General features: G+C 44.4%; 1 protein-coding gene across 5 annotated transcripts in view; it reads right to left on the bottom strand.

Moving 5' to 3' along the window:
- The window catches only part of dlg4b (discs, large homolog 4b (Drosophila)), a 61,698-nt gene that overhangs the window by 9,714 nt on the left and 29,484 nt on the right, over positions 1-22,500 (bottom strand). For all 5 annotated transcript variants that reach the window (XM_052091399.1, XM_052091400.1, XM_052091401.1 and 2 more), the window contains 9 exons: positions 17,213-17,263; positions 16,551-16,675; positions 16,271-16,440; positions 10,637-10,773; positions 10,333-10,486; positions 9,937-10,048; positions 8,729-8,885; positions 8,544-8,646; positions 1-86 (listed from right to left, as the gene is read on the bottom strand). The exon at positions 1-86 is cut by the window's left edge and continues 26 nt beyond it. In XM_052091399.1, the coding sequence (XP_051947359.1) occupies positions 1-86; positions 8,544-8,646; positions 8,729-8,885; positions 9,937-10,048; positions 10,333-10,486; positions 10,637-10,773; positions 16,271-16,440; positions 16,551-16,675; positions 17,213-17,263 (1,095 nt within the window). The remainder of the gene's footprint in view (positions 87-8,543; positions 8,647-8,728; positions 8,886-9,936; positions 10,049-10,332; positions 10,487-10,636; positions 10,774-16,270; positions 16,441-16,550; positions 16,676-17,212; positions 17,264-22,500) is intronic.

Raw genomic sequence — 22,500 nt, 5'->3', positions numbered from 1 at the left:
CCGTAATGACGCTGCTGCAGAAACTAAACTGCTGTTCATCAGCTGTTCACGCAAGTCATGAATCTTCGCCTCAAATCTGCTGTACTCTAAACACACAAAATAAATCCTTATTTAAACTGTTTGTGTTCAGTTGTGTGTCAGATCATCAATTTACACTACACAAGTACACAAACACAGATGTGTAGGCCTGGTAGATGCATTATAATTGTGCAGTCTGTGCTGGTGTGTTGTGGTCTGTGCTGGTATGTTGTGGTCTGTGCTGGTATGTTGTGGTCTGTACTGGTGTGTTGTGGTTTGTGTTGGTGTGTTGTGGTCTGTGCTGGTGTGTTGTGGTCTGTGTTGGTGTGTTGTGGTCAGTGCTGGTGTGTTGTGGTCTGTGTTGGTGTGTTGTGGTCAGTGCTGGTGTGTTGTGGTCTGTGCTGGTGTGTTGTGGTCTGTGTTGGTGTGTTGTGGTCTGTGTTGATGTGTTGTGGTCAGTGCTGGTGTGTTGTGGTCTGTGTTGGTGTGTTGTGGTCTGTGCTGGTGTGTTGTGGTCTGTGTTGATGTGTTGTGGTCAGTGCTGGTGTGTTGTGGTCAGTGCTGGTGTGTTGTGGTCAGTGCTGGTGTGTTGTGGTCTGTGTTGGTGTGTTGTGGTCTGTGTTGGTGTGTTGTGGTCTGTGTTGGTGTGTTGTGGTCTGTGTTGGTGTGTTGTGGTCTGTGTTGATGTGTTGTGGTCAGTGCTGGTGTGTTGTGGTCTGTGCTGGTGTGTTGTGGTCTGTGTTGGTGTGTTGTGGTCTGTGCTGGTGTGTTGTGGTCAGTGTTGGTGTGTTGTGGTCTGTGTTGGTGTGTTGTGGTCTGTGTTGGTGTGTTGTGGTCTGTGCTGGTGTGTTGTGGTCTGTGCTGGTGTGTTGTGGTCAGTGTTGGTGTGTTGTGGTCTGTGCTGGTGTGTTGTGGTCTGTGCTGGTGTGTTGTGGTCTGTTGTGGTCTGTGCTGGTGTGTTGTGGTCGGTATTGGTGTGTTGTGGTCAGTGCTGGTGTGTTGTGGTCAGTGCTAGTGTGTTGTGGTCTGTGCTGGTGTGTTGTGGTCTGTGCTGGTAATAATAATAATAATAAATTTAATTTATAACGCACTTTACATCAATTCAATGACCTCAAAGTGCTACAATGCAATACAGAATAAAAACAGAAACATTAAGATAACACTATTAGCAATAAAAGGCTTTACTAAAAAGATGGGTTTTAAGGCCTTTTTTAAAAGAGTCCACAGACTGTGGGGCCCTTAGATGGTGTGACGTCCCTGAGTCGTGTGATTTAATTGGTTCTCCCCATACTAATTGATAATTAGTAGTGATATAAAATGCTGTGTGTTATTTGCTCAAGTGCTCATTGGGATAGCTCCATGTCTTAGGAGTGGCTGGCCCAGTGAGACCTCTTCGATTTATCCTCATGCTTTTCTTACCGTGTAGCATAAAGTTTTGTTATAGTTATCTTATTTGCTAATGCTGTGTTTTCCCTTTGTTAAACCCTAGACCCATGTTACCATCCACGGTTGTGGTGGTTTATGCTTACTGACAATAAAACAATTCTCTTTTGAGTTTACTAAGACCTGTTGTCAGACTCCCCTTTTTATGTTGCGGCTTGTAACGAGCCAGTCGTGACATAAAAATTGGGGGCTCATCCGGGATCCCACACGAGTAAGTAAATGCATAATGTTTTCAGCGTGTTCACCTGTAAATGAGGAGATTTCAGTGAGTTAGTGTGTCTCAGCTGGATTTAAAATCCTTCCATCGTGGCATTATTTGTTATTTTCTTTGTTATTTTGCCTTTCTTATTTTTGAAGGTTATTCTGGATGGAGGTTTTAAATCTCTGTCGGGGGTACGCTTCGGGCTTTTGGTTTGAAACGCCAATTGTCTTCGAGTTCAGCTTTTAATGCCGCCCCGAGTCCGGTACACCTTTGAAGAGCAGGAAGGTTTAGTTAGTTCTGATTATAGGTAGGAACTGGAATCTCATTTTTCATTTAAGGTGACACTGTGTTCTATTCTCTGTATCTGTGGTTTCTGATACCTGCCGAATAAATAGGTAATTTCGGGAATGACTTGTGGTAAGTCTTTGTTTATCTATTAACTAAGGTGGGGTTCACACCCGGAGCGTGTATGTGACGATTCCTGGCGAAGTGGCCGACGGGATTTGTATTTTCTAAGCTCTAGTTTAACAGCGTCTCACGCGTGTCTGTACTGATGTTGTGTTTGCTCTGTTTGTTTTCGTTTGCAGAAATGTCATCAGTAATTGAAGATTTCTTCATATTTCCTTCGGAAATCTTAATGGAGAAATGTACGAAGGAAGAGCTGTTGCAGATTGCCGAACACTTTGATGTGGAGGTAACCAGTAGTGATAAGAGACGTAAGGAAACTCTGATGGAAACTGTGAAAAGCGCACTTTCCGAGCGGGGTATTTTAGAGGTAAGGTCTCAACTTATTCATTCTGAAGAGACTGTAGTCTCTCCTCCTTCTGACACGGACAGTTTAAATGCAAAGTTTGGTGAAATGTCTTTGCTAGAGAAGCAGTTGTGTGTTGATGCGGATAAACTTCGCGGCCAGCGTGCACTGAAGGAGAAAGAGCAAGAAAATGATTTTGAAATAAAGATGTTACAACAGAATTTAGAACTACGTAAGCTGGAGTTACAGTTTGAGAAGGAAAGGGAAGAAAGATCGTTTCAGCTGAGGAAACTTGAGTTAGAGCTGAATGCACAAACTGTTGAAGTTCCGCTTCACGTTGAACCGGTGCTCGTGACACCTGTGTTTGATGTTTACAAAAACATTAGACTAGTGCCGCCGTTCTTAGAGAAGGAAGTAGAGAAATATTTCCAACATTTTGAGCGTGTTGCACAGTCTTTAAAATGGCCTAAAGAATTTTGGACGTTGCTGTTGCAATGTGTTTTAGTCGGGAGAGCACAAGAGGTGTATTCAGCGCTGACTATAGAACAGAGTAGTGAGTATGAAGTCGTTAAGTCCGCTATTTTACATGCTTATGAATTGGCACCTGAAGCATACCGTCAGAAATTTAGGAGCAATTTTAAACCTGAGCAGTGTTCTTATCTAGAATTCGCTAGAGAGAAAGAGAATCTGTTTGACCGCTGGTGTGCCTCAGTAAAAGTAAACACTAAAGAACAGCTTCGAGAACTAATTCTGTTGGAAGAGTTTAAAAACTGTGTTCCAAGATCCGTCGCCATGTACCTAAATGAACATAAAGTAAGTACATTATCAGATGCTGCTCTAATGGCAGATGAATTTGTCCTCACCCATCACATTTTTGTCAGTCACTCAGATCAGAGTAGGTCTAGATTGAGTGTCTCTGCTAAAAATAAAAAGCTTGTGAATGTTGCGTCAAATTCTGCTGACAATACCTCAGCTACACGCACAAAAGGTGAGTTAGTTTGCTTTTATTGTAAAAAGGCAGGACATAAAATTTCGGACTGTATTATTCTCAAAAAGAAAGAGAAAGCTGCTAAACCTGTTGGTTTAATTTCCACGTCAGGTAGGAAACCTACTGGTCAAGTTAATAATCGGGTTGAACAGGTGGATATCACTGAGGTGAAGAATGTTAAAAATGACTCTGATTTTTCACCGTTCCTCTCTGAAGGGACTGTGTCGTTGCCTAATTCTGCGCAGAATGTGCTGGTACGTATTCTCAGAGATACTGGTGCAGCGCAATCCTTTTTGTCGAAAGGACTTTTGTCTTTGTCTGAACGTACTGCTACAGGGACACATGTATTGGTGAGAGGGCTAGAGATGGGGTTCATGGAAGTTCCTCTACACCGCATTCACTTAAATTCCAAACTAGTCTCAGGCGATGTAGTAGTTGGAGTTCGTGAGATGCTTCCTGTTCCTGGAGTCACTTTCATACTCGGAAATGATTTAGCCGGGGGAAAAGTCTGGGAAAAGTCAGATGCTGGTGTTCCACCCATAGTAGGTTCTACTGTAGAGAAGTGGGTTGCGTCTTCTGACCGTTCTGATTTATTTCCCGCCTGTGCAATAACTCGAGCGATGGCTAATAAAACTGTGCAAGATGAAGTGGAAAATGTTCTTTGCGATACTTTTATGGTTTCTGAAAATGATTCTCAGCCAGAACTTAGTACAGTGTGTCCTGAAGCTGAAAATGTGGTCTCTAAGAATGAGTTACAGTCTGTTGTGGATCGTAAGATGAATAAGTCCGATTCCATATTTGAAAGTCTATTTATTTGTGATGACCAAAATGACACTTGTTCTTTATTTCCACTTTATAGTGTGACTCGGGATGACCTAATTAAAGCACAGCAATCGGATGATACAGTTCAGGAATTATTCTCTTTAATCCGAGAAGTGGGTGATAAAACTTCATCTCCCTTCTACTTCCTCAAAGATGGTTTGCTGTGTAAACATCAACCTATGAACTCTGATTTTTTACTCGAACCGAGGATCCAAATTGTAGTTCCTCTTAGTTTTCGCCAACCCATCTTACAGCTATCACACCAAGGCATTGCAGGTCATATGGGGGTACGAAAAACCTGTGATAGGGCTCTAAGGAAATTTTATTGGCCTAGAATCAAGAGAGATGTGGTTAACTACGTTCGGTCATGCCATACTTGTCAAATGACTGGAAAGCCGAATCAAAAAGTTCCACCAGCTCCTTTACAGCCTATTGCTGCAGTTACCACCCCTTTCGAACACTTGATTATCGATTGTGTTGGTCCTTTACCACGATCTAAGAGTGGAAATGCTTATTTACTTACGGTAATGTGTCAGTCTACACGTTATCCTGCAGCTTATCCTCTTAGATCGATTACTACTAGAGCTATTCTAAAGGCTTTATCAAGTTTCATGTCTATTTTTGGCATTCCAAAAATTATACAATCTGATCAAGGCTCGAACTTCATGTCTCGACACTTTTCTAAAGTTATGCGACAACTGAAAATCAAACACAATATTGCAAGTGCTTATCACCCTCAGAGTCAGGGAGCGCTAGAGAGATTCCATCAGACTCTTAAGTCACTTTTGAGATCTTATTGTGTTGAACTGGATTGTGACTGGGAGGAAGGACTTCCGTGGTTGTTACTATCTATTCGTGAGGTCATGCAAGAGAGCATAGGCTTTAGCCCTAATGAGTTAGTGTTTGGACACATTGTTAAGGGTCCTATTGCTGTCTTGGCAGATGAGTGGACAACTTCCGAGCCTCCCGAGAACGTTTTGGATGACGTAAGTAGTTTTCGTTATCGACTCTATGAAGCCAGAGCTATTGCTCTACGAAAACTAGGTAAGTCTCAAGCGAAAATGCAGAGGTTGTTTGATCGCAAAGTAAAGTCCAGAAAATTTCAAACTGGTGATCAAGTGCTGGCATTGTTACCTGTGTTGAAAAGTCCTTTTCAGGCTAGGTTTGCTGGACCTTATACGATTGCGAAGTGCCTCTCCAATAATAATTATGTGTTAAACACGCCAGAACGGCGAAAGAAAATACAGGGTTGTCACATTAATTTATTGAAACCGTACGTGAATCCCGTACCTTATTTGTCTGTTGGTATGGTGACAACTACTGAAATGGTTGAGCCAAGTGTTTTAGAAACAACTGAAGAGGTTGCTGACAGTCCAGAGGAGATGAAAGGTCCTTCTCGGGGAGAAGTGGAAGGAACGACTGAATAACTCGGAAATTCTTGCTAATTTTGCTTACCATTTGTCTCATCTGTCCGAATCAGAGAAGACCGATATAATAAAGTTGGTAAGTTCGTTTCTCTCTCTCTTTTCTGATGTTCTGACTCGAACTCACGTCGTTGAGCATGACATTGATGTTGGTGTAGCTCAACCAGTAAAGCAACATGCATATCGGTTAAATCCTATCAAAAGAAAATTACTCCAAAAAGAAGTGGAGTATTTACTTGCTCATAACTTCGCAAAGCCCAGTTTTAGTTCTTGGAGCTCTCCGTGTATTTTAGTGAGCAAGCCTGATAATTCATATCGTTTTTGTACTGACTACAGGAAGCTAAATACCTTAACAAAACCGGACTGTTATCCTTTGCCTAGAATCGATGATTGTGTTGACCGTGTTGGCTCTGCACAATTCATCAGCAAATTTGATCTTCTGAAAGGATACTGGCAAGTTCCTCTAACATCTCGCGCTAAGGAACTTCCTGCGTTTGTTACACCCGATAACTTCCTGCAATACACAGTTATGCCTTTTGGGGTAAGAAATGCTCCCACTACGTTTCAACAGCTGATCAATCACGTGTTGGCCGGACTAACAGGACGTGAGGCTTACCTCGATGATGTTGTCCTATATAGTTCTTCGTGGTCTGAACACATTTGTCAGATTAGAAAACTTTTTGAACGTCTATTGAAAGCCAATCTGACAATAAACCTCGCCAAGTGTGAGTTCGGAAAGGCCACTGTGACTTATTTGGGTAAGGTAATTGGCCGGGGTTGTGTAAAACCGATCCACGCAAAAGTAGAGTCTGTCTGTAGTTTTCCCATACCAACTACCCGTCGTGAGTTGCGACGATTTCTTGGGATGGTGGGTTACTATAGAGGCTTCTGTCAGAATTTTGCGGATATAGTTTCCCCGTTGACTGATTTACTAAGCCCCAAGAAACCCTTTAAATGGACAGAACAATGTCAGTATGCCTTCGAGAATGCCAAATCTCTGTTGGCTGAATGCACCCGTATTAGTTACTCCGAACTTCGAGAAACCTTTTCTGCTTGCGGTTGACGCTTAGTGCTTATGGTGCTGGCGCTGTTCTGTTACAAAAAGACTCCAACGACATTGAGCATCCGGTCAGTTACTTTTCAAAGAAATTCAATCGACACCAACAAGTATATTCAACGGTAGAAAAAGAGGCTTTAGCTCTTGTTTTAGCCGTTCAACATTTTGAAGTATACTTGAGTTCACTTTATGGTCCCATTACTGTGTACACTGACCATAATCCTTTGACTTTCCTGGATCGGATGCGTGGTAAAAACCAAAGTATAATGAGATGGAGCCTTATCTTACAACCTTTTCACTTGGATATTAAACACATCCGTGGCAGAGATAACATCATCGCTGATGCTCTCTCATGGATATAAGAAGACCCATTAGTGGTGGGCGTCTTTTCTCTCTTCTCTTCTCTCCTTTCCCCTCTCTGATGTCCTAGGGCCCAGGATTCTGGGAGCGAAATGGAGTGGAATGCAAAGAGATAAGTATCGATGTACAATAACATTCGCAATGTTTAACCGTAGGTTTGTATGTGTGCAATGATTTTTTTTTTTGTCGGTTCTCCAGGGGAACCTCCTTTTGGAGTGGGAGGTGTGACGTCCCTGAGTCGTGTGATTTAATTGGTTCTCCCCATACTAATTGATAATTAGCAGTGATATAAAATGCTGTGTGTGTTGTGGTCATAAAATGCAAAAAATGCAAAAGCTGTGGTCAGTGCTGGTGTGTTGTGGTCTGTGCTGGTGTGTTGTGGTCAGTGCTGGTGTGTTGTGGTCTGTGCTGGTGTGTTGTGGTCAGTGCTGGTGTGTTGTGGTCTGTGCTGGTGTGTTGTGGTCTGTGCTGGTGTGTTGTGGTCTGTGCTGGTGTATTGTGGTCAGTGTTGGTGTGTTGTGGTCTGTTGTGGTCTGTGCTGGTGTGTTGTGGTCTGTGCTGGTGTGTTGTGGTCAGTGTTGGTGTTTTGTGGTCTGTTGTGGTCTGTGCTGGTGTGTTGTGGTCAGTGTTGGTGTGTTGTGGTCTGTGCTGGTGTGTTGTGGTCTGTGCCGATGTGTTGTTGTGGTCTGTGCTGATGTGTTGTTGTGGTCTGTGTTGGTGTGTTGTGGTCTGTGCTGGTGTGTTGTGGCCTGTGCTGGTGTGTTGTGGTCAGTGTTGGTGTGTTGTGGTCTGTGCTGGTGTGTTGTGGTCAGTGCTGGTGTGTTGTGGTCTGTGTTGGTGTATTGTGGTCTGCGCTGGTGTGTTGTGGTCTGCGCTGGTGTGTTGTGGTCTGTGCTGGTGTGTTGTGGTCTGTGTTGGTGTGTTGTGGTCAGTGCTGGTGTGTTGTGGCCTGTGCTGGTGTGTTGTGGTCTGTGTTGGTGTGTTGTGGTCTGTGCAGGTGTGTTGTGGCCTGTGCTGGTGTGTTGTGGTCAGTGCTGGTGTGTTGTGGCCTGTGCTGGTGTGTTGTGGTCTGTGTTGGTGTGTTGTGGTCTGTGCTGGTGTGTTGTGGCCTGTGCTGGTGTGTTGTGGTCTGTGCTGGTGTGCTGTGGTCAGTGTTGGTGTGTTGTGGTCAGTGCTGGTGTGTTGTGGTCAGTGTTGGTGTGTTGTGGTCTGTGTTGGTGTGTTGTGGTCAGTGCTGGTGTGTTGTGGTCTGTGCTGGTGTGTTGTGGTCTGTGCTGGTGTGTTGTGGTCTGTGTTGGTGTGTTGTGGTCAGTGCTGGTGTGTTGTGGTCTGTGTTGATGTGTTGTGGTCAGTGCTGGTGTGTTGTGGTCTGTGTTGGTGTGCTGTGGTCAGTGCTGGTGTGCTGTGGTCAGTGCTGGTGTGTTGTGGTCTGTGCTGGTGTGTTGTGGTCTGTGTTGGTGTGTTGTGGTGTGTCTCACCCTCTGGTCTGTACTGGGCAATGATAGTGACTGTCTGCCCTGCGTTCTTGAGCGCCGCTGCAGCCTGTTCATGAGTCGCATGACGCAGATCCACGCCATTCACCTGCAAACATCACAACAACAGTTCACAGTACAGTAACAAGAGCACTACAGTACAGTAGTAGTATAGTTATAGTTTGACGTACGCTCAATATTTGATCTCCTTTCTTGAGTTCTCCGCTCAGATCTGCTGCTCCGCCCGCTAGAATAAACGAGATGAAGATTCCCTCACCATCCTCACCGCCCACGATATTAAAGCCCAAACCTGTAGAACCCCTGAGAATCACCACACGCCTTGGCTCCCTGTCCAACACAAATACACCATTACAAAACTCATCTTTCAGTAGTTTAAGGAAAAAATGCTCTTTAACCCTTTAAACTCTGAAGGTGTTTTTAAAGATTTCCTTTTTCAGTGGCATACCCAAAATTAAAGGCTTATAACTAAACAATAAGGAGGTGTTTGGTGTCATTATAAAGACAACTTTTCAGATTTTTTAATGATATAGATTATGATACATTCTGAGACTCTCGGCCTATGAAACTGCTGAAAAATCACAAAAACAATTAGCCAAAAAAGTCATTTTTTTCTTATTCTTCTGATTTGATATTATATATCTCTGGGTGTAAATAATGTGGCTGTGAAAAACTGCTTTAGTTTTGTTCCTAATCATGTCAAATGTAATTACAAATGACATTTGAAATATTACAATTATAATTGATCATAGTTTCCAAAAACATCTCCAAACAAATAAAAGATAATAATTGTACATAAGAACTAATTACACATGCAAACACAACAATGACTAAAGGTTTGCATAGCATGCACACATGATTTTAGTCATGAGATTTCACAGAATGAGTTTCATTCTGTGTCATTTGAGTCATCATTGAGTCTGTGTCGTGTATTTGGCGCCATCTCCTGGTGGTCATATGTAACATTGTGCTTCATGTGGATTATCTAATGATCTATATACATCTGATGTGAGTGTGTGGACTCGTTTGAGAGATAATCACAGACTCTAAATAATCATATGTGATGTTTTATGTTCCCTTAATTTTTATTGAAGTTATAAGCAGAAAATGCGGCATATAAGCAACACTAAACATAATTGTCAAAGACATATTTAGCTGTTACTTGCTATATTTTCATCTGTGAGTAAAACAAATAGTCTGGTTGTATTTTACTCTTTGAAATCTTTCCAACAACATATGACACATGAATATTGATTATATTTTTACTGATTGCGATAACATGTACAGTGCAACATTTTTAATAAATTATCAAAACAGAACACTTTTGGCCCATCTGACAATTTGTAAAAACAACAGAAGTCTTTGATAGGTGTATAATTACCTGGGAATGTCATCATCCATCAGCAGGGCTTTAGGAATGGGAGAGTAACAGCGTGGAGATGAGGGACTGAGGGCTTGTGGGTAATCAGACATGTCCATATGAGCAGAATACGCTACAAAAAACACCAATAAACATTCAACTCAACCGACAGTAAACATGACACATCGAATGAGATTTATTCGGTTTATCAGGACTGTATTTGTGTGTATAGTCAAATCAAAGAAAATAAATATTAAACAAGTGCACACTGTGTTTCTGTGTTTTCATTTATTTATTTTGTGTAATTTGATCATTTTCCACGGCACACCTGACAATGTTTCACGGCACACTAGTGTGCGGCACAGCGGTTGGGAAATACGGAGATAAATAAGTACATGTGTAGATGTGTGTCCTCACAGCTGGTGATGTCAGGTGGATTGTAGGTTTCTTGATGATGTTGTTGAGGATGAAACAGAGTTTTGGCCACTCTCAGATAAACAATCTCTCCTGTGTTCTTCAGCGCTGCTACAGCGTCTTCATGCATCACCTCCTCTAAATACATATTATTCACCTACACACACACACACACACACACACACACACACACACACACACACACACACACACACACACACACTCATCATTATTAGTATTGCATCAGGCCAGAGTGATCTGATGTCTTGTGTTTGTCTCTAGATCAGTGTGTGTGTTCAAAACTCACAGCAAGAATTTTGTCTCCAATCTGCAGCCGTCCGTCTTTATGTGCAGCTCCGCCTTCAATGATCTTTGTGACGTAGATGCTGTTATCACCCGGGACGTGCTGGTTACCCACGCCACCCGCAATACTGAAGCCCAAACCTGCAACGCAGCAAAACGGCCAATCAGATCTGCCGAGCTTTTAACATCAAAACAGAAAACTAACACATTATATTTGCATTTAAAAAATGAGGTGCATTTTGAAAACATGAGGATCTCTTTGCATTGTGACATTATTTTCATGACATTGAAGCACCCCCCCCCCAACCCACCAGTAGTTAGTATTTATTTATTCAACGGGTCTCTGGAATACTCGATTCTGATTGGTCAATGGCAACCTCTAGCAGTCAAGCAGCGAGGCTTCTTATAGAGAAAGACCAAACACCTCCCAAAGGAGTGTAGAAAATCACAACAGACGTCACTCTTTAAGGAAATGCCGTCCTGCAGAGCTAAATCCACTGAAGACAGGAAAGCCTTCCTTCATGAGAACAGAATATATTACAAATGCTGTATTTCTAAAACACATTTATTGTAAAGGGATTGTGAAGTCGTCATCACCTGCAACGAGTATAAAAGCAATCGGCTTGTTACTGCCATGCATCCCGGTCCACCTCTCCAAATGCCCAAAACAACCATTCTTCAAGAGGATTGTGGAGAAGAAGGTGAGAATGATGCTTTGCTAACATTCACCATAACATCTCACTGCACCGTTTAGTGCGTGTGTTCCCTCATAATCGGCCAGACAAGGCTGTCAAAATCACTCATTGGCAAAGTCAGATTTCTTCAAACTATTTGACATATGGAGTTGGTGGTGTAGTGGGCTAAAGCACATAACTGGTAATCAGAAAGTTGCTGGTTCGATCCCCACAGTCACCACCATTGTGTCCTTGAGTAAGACACTTAACTCCAGGTTGCTCCGGGGGGATTGTCCCTGTAATAAGTGCTCTGTACCAAATGAAAGTGCACGTGTTTGGCAATAGCCCTTCGCCTGCCATTGCTATCTACAGGCTAAGGCTAAAGAGGGTGAGAAGGAACACAGCTCTGATACTCGACAATTTGTGGAAACGCATTTCTACGTGTCCTTGCCTACAAGCGATCAGGCAATCAGTCTTCTTCAGAGAACACGGCCTTTAGACGAGTCGAACCTTCACCTGCACAAGATTGCTTCAAATGGTCCAGCTGTTATGCGGGGAGTGTTCTGATCTTTGGACATGTATTCTTTATATAGCGCTGAGTACATCTAGTGGTTAAGTTTGGTATTGCAGCCTTTCATACAGGAAGTAGTTTATGTATGGTGGTAGAAGCACATGAGAATCCTCTGTCCGCTCTTGATTTCCCCTTTGCAAGCATTGCCTATAAGTTATTTGTTCCAGTAATTGTTGTAGACTTGTTATAATAAAACATATGTCGAATTCATGTTGATTTAAAGCTGTTAAAACACTCAACTTTAATTGTGAATTAATGAGTACAAGAACAATGCTTTATATTGCATTTGAGTTATTTGATTGCTGATATTAATATATCTATCAATGTTTGTGCCTCGATATGGGTTTATATTTTCACTCCGTGCTCATGTCTATGTAACGAATGAGGTCGGAGACAGACAAGGGATGAGGATCCAAATGCGGGTTTATTTGATTGAAGGAAACAAACAGGCATGAATAAACAAAACTACCACGATGGGCAAATGAAAACAAAACACGAAAACACAGGAACTGGAACACGGGAACACAGGCATGGGAGCAAGCACAAACTACGTACAACAGCATTCAACGACAGACAAGGACTAAACCAAAAACCAGGATATAAATACAAAAACATGGGAAAAAGGGGCCAATGAACAAACAGAACACAAACTAGGTGACAAGGTGATTAACAGAAACCAAAGGCAAATTAACAAGGGCAGGTGAAAACAATGAACAGTGAACATGAGGGAAAACAAGACTATGGAGGTACAAGGGTGACAAAAGTGAAAACTAAGGAATAACAAAAGTGACAAAATTACAAACAGAGGGCAACAGTGAGACAAGACAGGGTAACCGTTACATAGCCCCCCCCCCCAAGGATCGGATACCAGACGATCAACAAAACAAAAAACAGGAAGAACAACTGACAAATGACAGGGGGCACAAAGGACAGACAGGCAGTCCAGGGGGCAACGAGAGGCAGACCGGCAGTCCGGGGGGCGACGAGGGGCAGGCAGGCAGTCCAGGGAGCAACGAGGGGCGGACAGGCAGGCCAAGGGGGGCACAAGGGACACGGAGACAGACAAAGGAGGGCGAGAGGGCAGATTAGCAGTCTCTGGGGGTGTGTGCTGGGAACCAGGTCGGGTGGCCTGGGAAGCTTCCACCGGGTAGGGGCTGGTTTAGGTGGACTGGGAGATGGCCGCAGAGCAGGGGCCGGTTCGGGGGGCCTGGGAGGTGGCCACAGGACAGAGGCCGGTTTGGATGGCCTGGGAGCTGGCCACAAGGCAAGGGCCGGTTCAGGGGACCTGGGAGGTGGCCATCGGACAGGGACAGGTCCAGGAGGCCTGGGAGGCAACCTCAGGACAGGGGCAGGTCCCGGAGGCGGAGCTGAGAGGGGCTCTGGAGACGAAGCTGTGGGAGGTTCTGGAGGCCCAGGAGGCGGAGCCAAGGGAGGCGGACCCATGGAAAGCTCTGGAGGAGCAGAAGGCAGAGCTGGGGGAGGCTCTGGGAGCTCAGGAGGCGGAGCTGAGGGAGGCTCTGGGGGCTCAGGAGGCGGCGCTGAGGGAGGCTCAGGAGGCGGGGCTGAGGGAGGCTCTGGAGGCGGAGCTGAGGGAGGCTCTGGAGGCTCAGAGGAAGGCTCAGGAGACGGAGCAGAGGAAGGCCTAGGAGGTGGAGCCGAGGATGGCTCAGGAGGTGGAGCCGAGGGCGGTGGCGCCGTAGGCAGTTCTAGAGGCGGAGGCCTGGAAGGCTCCAGGGACGGAGCTGAGGAAGGCTCAGGAGACGGAGCCGAGGAAGGCTCTGGAGGCGGAGCCGCAGGTGGCTCTGGAGGCGGAGCCGCAGGAGGCTTTGGAGGCGGAGCCGCAGGAGGCTCGGGGAGAAGAGCCCTAGGAGGCTCGGGAGGCGGAGCCGTAGGAGGCTCGGGTGGCGGAGCCGTAGGAGGCTCGGGAAGCTCTGAGGGCGGAGCCGTCAAAGGCTCGGGTGGCTCAAGAGGCGGAGCCCTGGAAGGCTCGAGAAGCGGAGCCCTGGAAGGCTCGAGAGGCTTGAGGGGCGGTGCCCTGGAAGGCTCGAGAGGCTTGAGGGGCGGAGCCCTGGTAGGCTCGAGAGGCTTGAGGGGCGGAGCCCTGGGAGGCTCGAGAGGCTTGAGGGGCGGAGCCCTGGGAGGCTCGAGAGGCTTGAGGGGCGGAGCCCTGGTAGGCTCGAGGGGCTTGAGGGGCGGAGCCCTGGAAGGCTCGAGAGGCTTGAGGGGCGGAGCCCTGGAAGGCTCGAGAGGCTTGAGGGGCGGAGCCCTGGAAGGCTGAAGAGGCTTGAGGGGCAGAGCCCTGGAAAGCTCGGAGGGCGGAGCTCTGGAAGGCTCGAGAGGCGGAGCCCCAGGAGGCTCGGGAGGAGGAGCTCTGGAAAGCTCGGGAGGCTTGAGAGACGGAGCCCTGGGAGGCTCGAGAGGCTTGAGGGGCGGAGCCCAGGTAGGCTTGAGAGGCTTGAGAGGCGGAGCCCTGGAAGGTTCGAGAGGCTTGAGAGGTGGAGCTCTGGGAAGATCGGAGGGCAGAGCTCTGGAAAGCTCGGGAAACTCGGAAGGCGGAGCTCTGGAAAGCTCGGGAAACTCGGAAGGCGGAGCTCTGGAAAGCTCAGGAAACTCGGAAGGCGGAGCTCTGGAAAGCTCAGGAAACTCGGAAGGCGGAGCTCTGGAAAGCTAGGGAAATTCGGAAGGCGGAGCTCTGGAAAGCTCTGGAAACTCGGAAGGCGGAGCTCTGGAAAGCTCGGGAAACTCGGAAGGCGGAGCTCTGGAAAGTTCGGGAGGAGGAGCCCTAGAAGACTCGAGAGACTTGAGAGACTTGGGAGGCAGAGCCCTGGAAGACTCGGGAGGAGGAGCCCTGGAAGGCTCGAGAGGTGCTGGCTCTAGGATGGGCACGACCACTGGCGCTGGCTCTTGGACGGACCTGGCTACTGGCACTGGCTCTTGGACGGTCATGGCTACTGGCACTGGCTCTTGGACGGTCACGGCTACTGGCACTGGCTCTTGGACGGTCACGGCTACTGGCACTGGCTCTTGGACGGTCATGGCTACTGGCACTGGCTCTTGGACGGTCAAGGCTTCAGGCACTGGCTCTTGGACGGTCGAGGCTTCTGGTACTGGCTCTTGGACGGTCGAGGCTTCAGGCGCTGGCTCAGGGACGGTCGAGGCTACAGGCGCTGGCTCAGGGACGGTCGAGGCTACAGGCGCTGGCTCAGGGACGGTCGAGGCTACAGGCGCTGGCTCAGGGACGGTCGAGGCTACAGGCGCTGGCTCAGGGACGGTCGAGGCTACAGGCACTGGCTCAGGGACGGTCGAGGCTACAGGCGCTGGCTCAGGGACATCTGAGGCTACAGGCACTGGCTCGGGTACGGTCGAGGGCTCAGGCTCGCTCACAGTGACATGCGAGGGCTCTAGCTCGCTCACCGTGGCTGATGAGGACTCAGGCTCGCTCACAGTGACATGCGTGGGCTCTAGCTCGCTCACCGTGGCTGACGAGGACTCAGGCTTGCTCACAGTGACATGCGTGGGCTCTGGCTCGCAGACCGGGGCTGGCGCGGGCCGGGAGGCGGAAGCCCGTCTTCTCTCCCTCCTCCGGGCAGACGAAGTGGGCCGCGCTGGCTCATGGAAGGCGACTGGTGACGCTGGAACGCTGTTCCTGGTCGGCGTGACTTCAGGCTCGCTGGCCAGGGCAGGCGTAGGCTCTGGCTTGCGGACCGGGGTAGGCGTGACAGGAGGAGCCCCGGACGGCTGAAGGGTCTCCACAGTGGGTGGAGAGGTAGGGTCCTTCTCGGACCACGATGGGCAAATGAAAACAAAACACACAGGAACTGGAACACGGGAACACAGGCATGGGAGCGAGCACAAACTACGTACAACAGCATTCAACGACAGACTAGGACTAAACCAAAAACCAGGATATAAATACAAAAACATGGGAAAAAGGGGCCAATGAACAAACAGAACACAAACTAGGTGACAAGGTGATTAACAGAAACCAAAGGCAAATTAACAAGGGCAGGTGAAAACAATGAACAGTGAACACGAGGGAAAACAAGACTATGGAGGTACAAGGGTGACAAAAGTGAAAACTAAGGAATAACAAAAGTGACAAAATTACAAACAAAGGGCAACAGTGAGACAAGACAGGGTAACCGTTACAGTCTACACGTCTTTATTAAAATGGAGCTAGCACGCTAATTCCTGACTCTCGTGTGATGACTGGAGTTTGGCTGGCTGTCTAATTTTGGTGCAGAACACCAATTGGAGGACAGTACGCACAGCCAGAGCTCGGATGTTTCAGACTGTGATGCAATTTGCTCAAGATCAGTCGGAGGTTCAGATAAAAGTGATTGGCGGGCCGGATTTGGCCAGTTGGTTAGCCCTGCTCTGGAGTCACACACACCTTTCGGGCCTTTGATGAGTTTAATATCGGTGATTTTTTCGGCAGGCGGTTTGTGCCGCAGCACGTAGAGTCGTACAATAGGCCCCGCCTCCTTCAGCGCCTCCACCGCAAAACTATGAGTGACTTCTCTCACGTCAACATCATTTACGAAGAGAATGCAGTCGTTCACCCTGAAACACAAAGGCAGAAATAGTTGTGAATGAAGGAGTCTTGTTGGGTTACACAGAGGACATAATGCACACATTACTTCAGTAAGTGTGTGTGTGTGTGTGTGTGTTACCTCAGTCTGCCGTCCTGTGCTGCCGCTCCTCCTGGTATGATCTTAGTGATGAAGATACTGGGATCATCTCCTATATGAGGGTTATCAGTCCCACCAGCTATACTGAAGCCCAGACCAGAGTTACCCTGAACACACACACACACACACACACACACACACACACTGATGTTCATACAGAAATGCTGATACTTAAAGGAACAGATCTCCTCATCATTAACTCACCCTCATGCTGTCTCAAACTCATATAACTCATATTCTTTCTTCTGCAGAACACAAATGAAGATATTTTGATGCAGATATCAGGTGCTTTTCTCCATACAATGCAAGTCAATGGGTCACACACTTCCAAGCTCCAAAAAGGACATAAAGGCATCTTAAAAGTAATCCATCCGACTCCATGTCTTCTGAAGATAGACGATCAGTTCAGATGATAAATCTTGCCATCGGCAGTCTCCTTCTCACGATCACGGATTGAAGCTCATTAACACTTCAGAAGACATGGATTAAACACGGGAGTCCTCATTGACTTGCATTGTGTGGATGTATTCCCATCATATCTTCATTTGTGTTCTGCAGAAGGAAGAAAGTCATATGAGTTTGAGATGACATGGGTGAGTAAATGTCCATTTTAAACTCCTTTGAGAAAAACAGAAAATCCGAACCCTCTCAAGAGTGATTTCCTCATATTCCACGTCTCCATCCATGCCGTTCATCTGCGAGAGAGAGACAAATCATACATTGATATCTTCATTTATCATGTCATCGATACACAGAGTCTCATGAGACAATCACTGTTGCATGAACATGTTTCTGGGGATCAGTCTTTTAAACGCTTCAAGCGCCGATTCCAGATATTGGACTGATTCTTGCTGCAAAAATGAAAGGTATTTTGGTGTGGCTTGCGTCTGTTTCACAAGTTTGTTCAGCTTTATTAACTGATTAGCCAGTAAATGTATTTCTTGTTGTGTTGCACTATCAAAGACTTAGTTTGTGAGGCCCTAACATGTGTGAAACACTTCTCCGATGGGACTTTATAGACCTCAGTGTATTCGCTGCAGTCAAGCACGCGATTGGCCGCTGCTGTAATCAATCACACGGGAGTCTGACAACCCCTACAAAACAAAAACACTTCGCATCTACGCCAAACCCAAGAGTGACCAATTCTGGTTTCAAAGTGATGACTCACAATTATGTCCACACATAAACCACAGCACCTACATATCAAACATCTGAGGTGTCCTCGTCTCTCATTTCCACCAAACTACAGACCTCTGCAACTCTTTGTCCAATCTGAACCTCCTGAACCATCTTCATCAACGGTGTTGGGCATCGTTCTACACTCTTCTTCCATACAGCAGATCCACAGCGTTCACCTTTGTCTCTAACCGAACTCTCATCCTCCCTGAGATACCATAAACCAAATATATCCAGCATAACGTCCTTCAACAACCTAACCGGCATCATCTCACAGCACAGTTATAGATGTTTGAGCATCCACATACATGTTATTTTCCCATTGAACCATTCCCCAAGTGTATCCTTGATGCTCACAGCTGATTGGTCTGTGTGTTAGCTGCACGTCACGATCAGTGTAGACCGTCTCACACATTGTGTTGTGTGTGGTGTACACAGGGTGTCATCTAAAGGAATAAATCACACGAAAATTACAATTCTATCATCATATACTGACCTACTCAATGTTGTTCCCTATCACACCTGGAGTCGCGAGTTTGAATCCAGAGCATGCTGAGTGACTCCAACCAGGTCTCCAGTGACTCCAGTCAGGTCTCCTTAGCAACCAAATTGGCCGGTTGCTAGGGAGGGTAGAGTCACATGGGGTAACCTCCTCGTGGTCGCTATAATGTGGTTCTCGCTCTCGGTGGGGCGTGTGGTGAGTTGTGTGTGGATGCTGCGGTGAATAGCGTGAAGCCTCCACATGCGCTACGTCTCCATGGTAACATGCTCAATAACTCACGTGATAAGATGCGCAGATAGACGCTCTCAGACGCGGAGGCAACTGAGATTCGTCCTCCGCCACAGGATCGAGGCGAGTCACTACACCACCACGAGCACTTAGAGCGCATTGGGAATAGGGCGTTACAAAATGGGATAAAAAGGGGAAATAAATCATATATTTTTTTTCTAAACCCAAAATACTTTCCATCTTCCATGGAACACAAAAGTGAATGTCAGGCAGAGTGCATTCCATACAATGAAAGTCAATGGTGACTGAGGATGTCATTCCTGTAAACGATTTTAGTGGTTGAATTAGCCACACCCCCTCTTTCTAAATCCTGGCTCTCCAAAGATGCACACACACACAGAGACACACTTGGAGACTAGTGGTCAACTGATATGTGTTTTTAATGGATGATGCCAATATCCAGTGTTCAGTGTGACTGATAGGCTGATATATCAAACAATTTAACCGCTTGAGACATGCGTGGACAAACATTTTGGCTTCGCTTTTGGCTACGCATAATTAAATGTCATTTAAACTGACTGATCTCAGTTCAGGAGAATGTGCTGTCAGTAAATGGTTAAACATTTTACGCACGAGTCATGTGACCAAACAACATGGCGCTGATCACAGCGGAGTTTGTCTTTGGGAGAAACAGCAACAAAACCGCATCTGGTAAGAAAATGAATTCAGCTTTTACATTGAAACCTGTTTGAGTCACAAGATTCAAGTCTCTAGTTTCATCTGATATTAAATTTTAAAAACATCATCAATATATCTAGAAATGATACGCTGTTAAACACAATGACCACGTCTGTGGACTATAGGCTCATTTTCCATCAATGATCCAATATTCACTGTGTACTATCAGAGGCTTTATATGGCGATATGAGGAAAATAAAGTGTATTTCAAACTGTTCTGAAACCAGTGCAGACAGACAGCACACTGGAGGTTAAGTCATTCACTAAATAGGGAGCAAGGGAGCATCCTATATCTCTCCTATAACTGTTCTGAGACCAGTGCAGACAGACAGCACACTGGAGGTTAAGTCATGCACTAAATAGGGAGCAAGGGAGCATCCTATATCTCTCCTATAACTGTTCTGAGACCAGTGCAGACAGACAGCACACTGGAGGTTAAGTCATGCACTAAATAGGGAGCAAGGGAGCATCCTATAGCTCTCCTATAACTGTTCTGAGACCAGTGCAGACAGACAGCACACTGGAGGTTAAGTCATGCACTAAATAGGGAGCAATAATGTAATAACTACCATTAAAGTAATAACTACCTTTAATGTAATAACTACAATAATGTAATAACTACAATAATGTAATAACTGCCATTAATGTAATAACTGCCATTCATGTAATAACTACAATAATGTAATAACTGCCATTAAAGTAATAACTACACTAATGTAATAACTACAATAATGTAATAACTGCCATTAATGTAATAACTACAATAATGTAATAACTACCATTAATGTAATAACTACAATAATGTAATAACTACAATAATGTAATAACTACCATTAATGTAATAACTACCAATAATGTAATAACTACAATAATGTAATAACTGCCATTAAAGTAATAACTACACTAATGTAATAACTACAATAATGTAATAACTGCCATTAAAGTAATAACTACAATAATGTAATAACTACCATTAATGTAATAACTACAATAATGTAATAACTACAATAATGTATTAACTACCATTAATGTAATAACTGCCAATAATGTAATAACTACAATAATGTAATAACTGCCAATAATGTAATAACTACAATAATGTAATAACTACAATAATGTAATAACTGCCAATAATGTAATAACTACAATAATGTAATAACTACCATTAAAGTAATAACTACCATAAATGTAATAACTACCATTAATGTAATAACTGCCAATAATGTAATAACTACAATAATGTAATAACTGCCAATAATGTAATAACTACAATAATGTAATGACTACCATTAAAGTAATAACTACAATAATGTAATAACTGCCAATAATGTAATAACTACAATAATGTAATAACTGCCAATAATGTAATAACTACAATAATGTAATAACTGTCATTCATGTAATAACTACAGTAATGTAATAACTGCCATTAAAGTAATAACTACACTAATGTAATAACTACAATAATGTAATAACTACCATTAATGTAATAACTACAATAATGTAATAACTACCATTAATGTAATAACTGCAATAATGTAATAACTACAATAATGTAATAACTGCCAATAATGTAATAACTACAATAATGTAATAACTACCATTAAAGTAATAACTACCATAAATGTAATAACTACCATTAATGTAATAACTGCCAATAATGTAATAACTACAATAATGTAATAACTGCCAATAATGTAATAACTACAATAATGTAATGACTACCATTAAAGTAATAACTACCATTCATGTAATAACTACAGTAATGTAATAACTGCCATTTAAGTAATAACTACACTAATGTAATAACTGCCATTCATGTAATAACTACAGTAATGTAATAACTGCCATTTAAGTAATAACTACACTAATGTAATAACTATAATAATGTAATAACTACAATAATGTAATAACTATAATAATGTAATAACTACAATAATGTAATAACTACAATAATGTAATAACTACAATAATGTAATAACTGCCAGTTATTACATTATTGGCTGCTACAGCATGCAAGCAGGTGATTCTTGGCACTAATATTTATCAGGCAATTAGATAATAAAAAAATGCAGAAAATTGGCTGATTTATCAGCCTCATCGATATATTGATGAACCACTAATGGGGACCTTGTGTTGGAGAAGATGGAGGGCGTTTCACGGGAGCAGGACAATGTACCGGCACTTATACAGGCATGTGATAACCTGTAAACATGCACAATGACTGACAGGCAGAAAGTCTTTTGATTGACTAAATAATGGATCTGACCCCACTGATGCCTTTTACCCTGCTGTTTAATGAGACAGGTGTGATATTTCAGAACACCTATTTCAATGATATCTGACAGGAAACAGAGGTGTCTTCTGCACATCATTTCATAATCAAAATCACTTTCAGCACATTTAACACCTCCAAATACAGGCTTGGAATGACACGAGGGTGAGTAAATGATGACAGTGAATAAAAGTAGCACATCAACTTGATTATAAAACTTGCTGTCCTCCCTACATTTCTCCTTATCGTCGCAAGAGAGAGATTTAAATACACCTGAAGAACTTTAATGAGAGTTATTTAATGAGTTCATCTGTTACAGTGCTGGAGGGAGTTCAGTGGTCACATGATGCTCGGATCTGATGGATACCTACTGATACACACACACACACACACACACACACACACACACACACACACACACACACACACACACACACACACACACTCACACACACACACACACACTCACACACACACACACACACACAGTTGTGTTTCCATGTTTTATGGGGACTTTCCATAGACATAATGGTTTTTATACTGTACAAACTTTATATTCTATCCCCTAAACCTAACCCTACCCCTAAACCTAACCCTCACAGAAAACTTTCTGCATTTTTACATTTTCAAAAAACATAATTTAGTATGATTTATAAGCTGTTTTCCTCATGGGGACCGACAAAATGTCCCCACAAGGTCAAACATTTCGGGTTTTACTATCCTTATGGGGACATTTGGTCCCCACAAAGTGATAAACACACGCTCACTCTCACACACAAACTCACACACACACACACAATCACACACACTCACGCACACACACACACACACTCTCACACACAAACTCACACACTCTCACACACACACTCACACACTCACACACACACACACACACACACACACTCACACACACACACACACACACACACACACACACACACACACACACACACAGTTGTGTTTCCATGTTTTATGGGGACTTTCCATAGACATAATGGTTTTTATACTGTACA

Source organism: Xyrauchen texanus, chromosome 25 (genome assembly GCF_025860055.1).
Source record: "Xyrauchen texanus isolate HMW12.3.18 chromosome 25, RBS_HiC_50CHRs, whole genome shotgun sequence".
Taxonomy (NCBI): Eukaryota; Metazoa; Chordata; class Actinopteri; order Cypriniformes; family Catostomidae; genus Xyrauchen; species Xyrauchen texanus.
Note: the sequence above shows the minus strand (reverse complement) of the source record. Positions and strands in the feature narration are given on the sequence as shown.